The sequence below is a fragment of the Arachis ipaensis genome, chromosome B02 (assembly GCF_000816755.2).
Source record: "Arachis ipaensis cultivar K30076 chromosome B02, Araip1.1, whole genome shotgun sequence".
NCBI classification, from domain to species: Eukaryota; Viridiplantae; Streptophyta; class Magnoliopsida; order Fabales; family Fabaceae; genus Arachis; species Arachis ipaensis.
Window position 1 is genome coordinate 84,005,632 of NC_029786.2, and position 722 is coordinate 84,006,353.

A 722-nucleotide genomic window follows, 5' to 3' on the forward strand; every position below is an offset into this window, starting at 1 on the left:
TTTTACAATGAAATAATATGTTGAACTGATTATGGCGAGATATATGATCTGGTATTAATCAACCCAATTAATTAGCAGATGGATCAAAATCGAATTGAGAAAACTAATCCAAATAGAAACCGGAACCTGAAGAAGAGGTCTGGGGAGATTGCAGTAGAACTTTTCAAAAGAGAGAATTGAATCCGCACCCTTGGCGTCGAAAACGGCACCGATGAAACACCTGTAGAGACTTTGAAATTGAAATTGAAATGAGAATGAAATGAAAGTTGGAGAGAGAGGGGTTGGGAGTATGAACAGGAAGTAATCGTAGAAGCCGAAAGTGAGGACAGGAGCACGGCAAGCCCTAGCAGCGGCGGCGGCTTCAATTGACCCCAGGAGCGACGACAGTGCACGGCGGAACAACCTCCTCTCTCGCGTCGCGTCTTCGTCCTCTCTCTCCATCTCGTCTGCGAATCATCTTTCTCTCTCTCCTCCGGACTCCCTCCTCCACGATGGTGATGGCGGCGGCTGCAGCGGTGTTGCAGCGGTGACCCCCTCTCACTCTCTGGTCTCTCGCTCGCGCTCTCATCTCTGTCTTCCTCCTCTCCTCCCTCTGGTTCCCTCATTCTGAATCTGGGTGTGTGTGTGTGAAAGGGTGTGTGGCGAAGGTGAGCTTTGGAGGCAGGCAGGGTTTCTACTTCGCGATGGTGACTTTGGAGGGAATGGGGGGCGACGAGGGTTTA

At 50.4% G+C, this 722-nt stretch overlaps 1 protein-coding gene across 1 annotated transcript; it reads right to left on the reverse strand.

Annotated features, from left to right (window-relative positions):
- LOC110267885 lies at positions 8-716 on the reverse strand. Its single transcript, XM_021113733.1, has 2 exons — positions 296-716; positions 8-220 (listed from the first exon to the last, which is right to left on the reverse strand). Exons 1-2 carry the CDS (start codon positions 603-605, stop codon positions 84-86), a joined length of 447 nt encoding a protein of 148 aa, XP_020969392.1. The 5' UTR covers positions 606-716; the 3' UTR covers positions 8-83.

What these genes read in the sequence shown, in the direction of transcription:
- LOC110267885 (XM_021113733.1), bottom strand. Translation starts at nt 605, where the DNA reads ATGAGGGAACCAGAGGGAGGAGAGGAGGAAGACAGAGATGAGAGCGCG. An exon ending in GGCTTCTACGATTACTTCCT is followed by an intron (nt 221 to 295) that starts GTTCATACTCCC and finishes AAGTCTCTACAG; the next exon opens with GTGTTTCATCGGTGCCGTTT.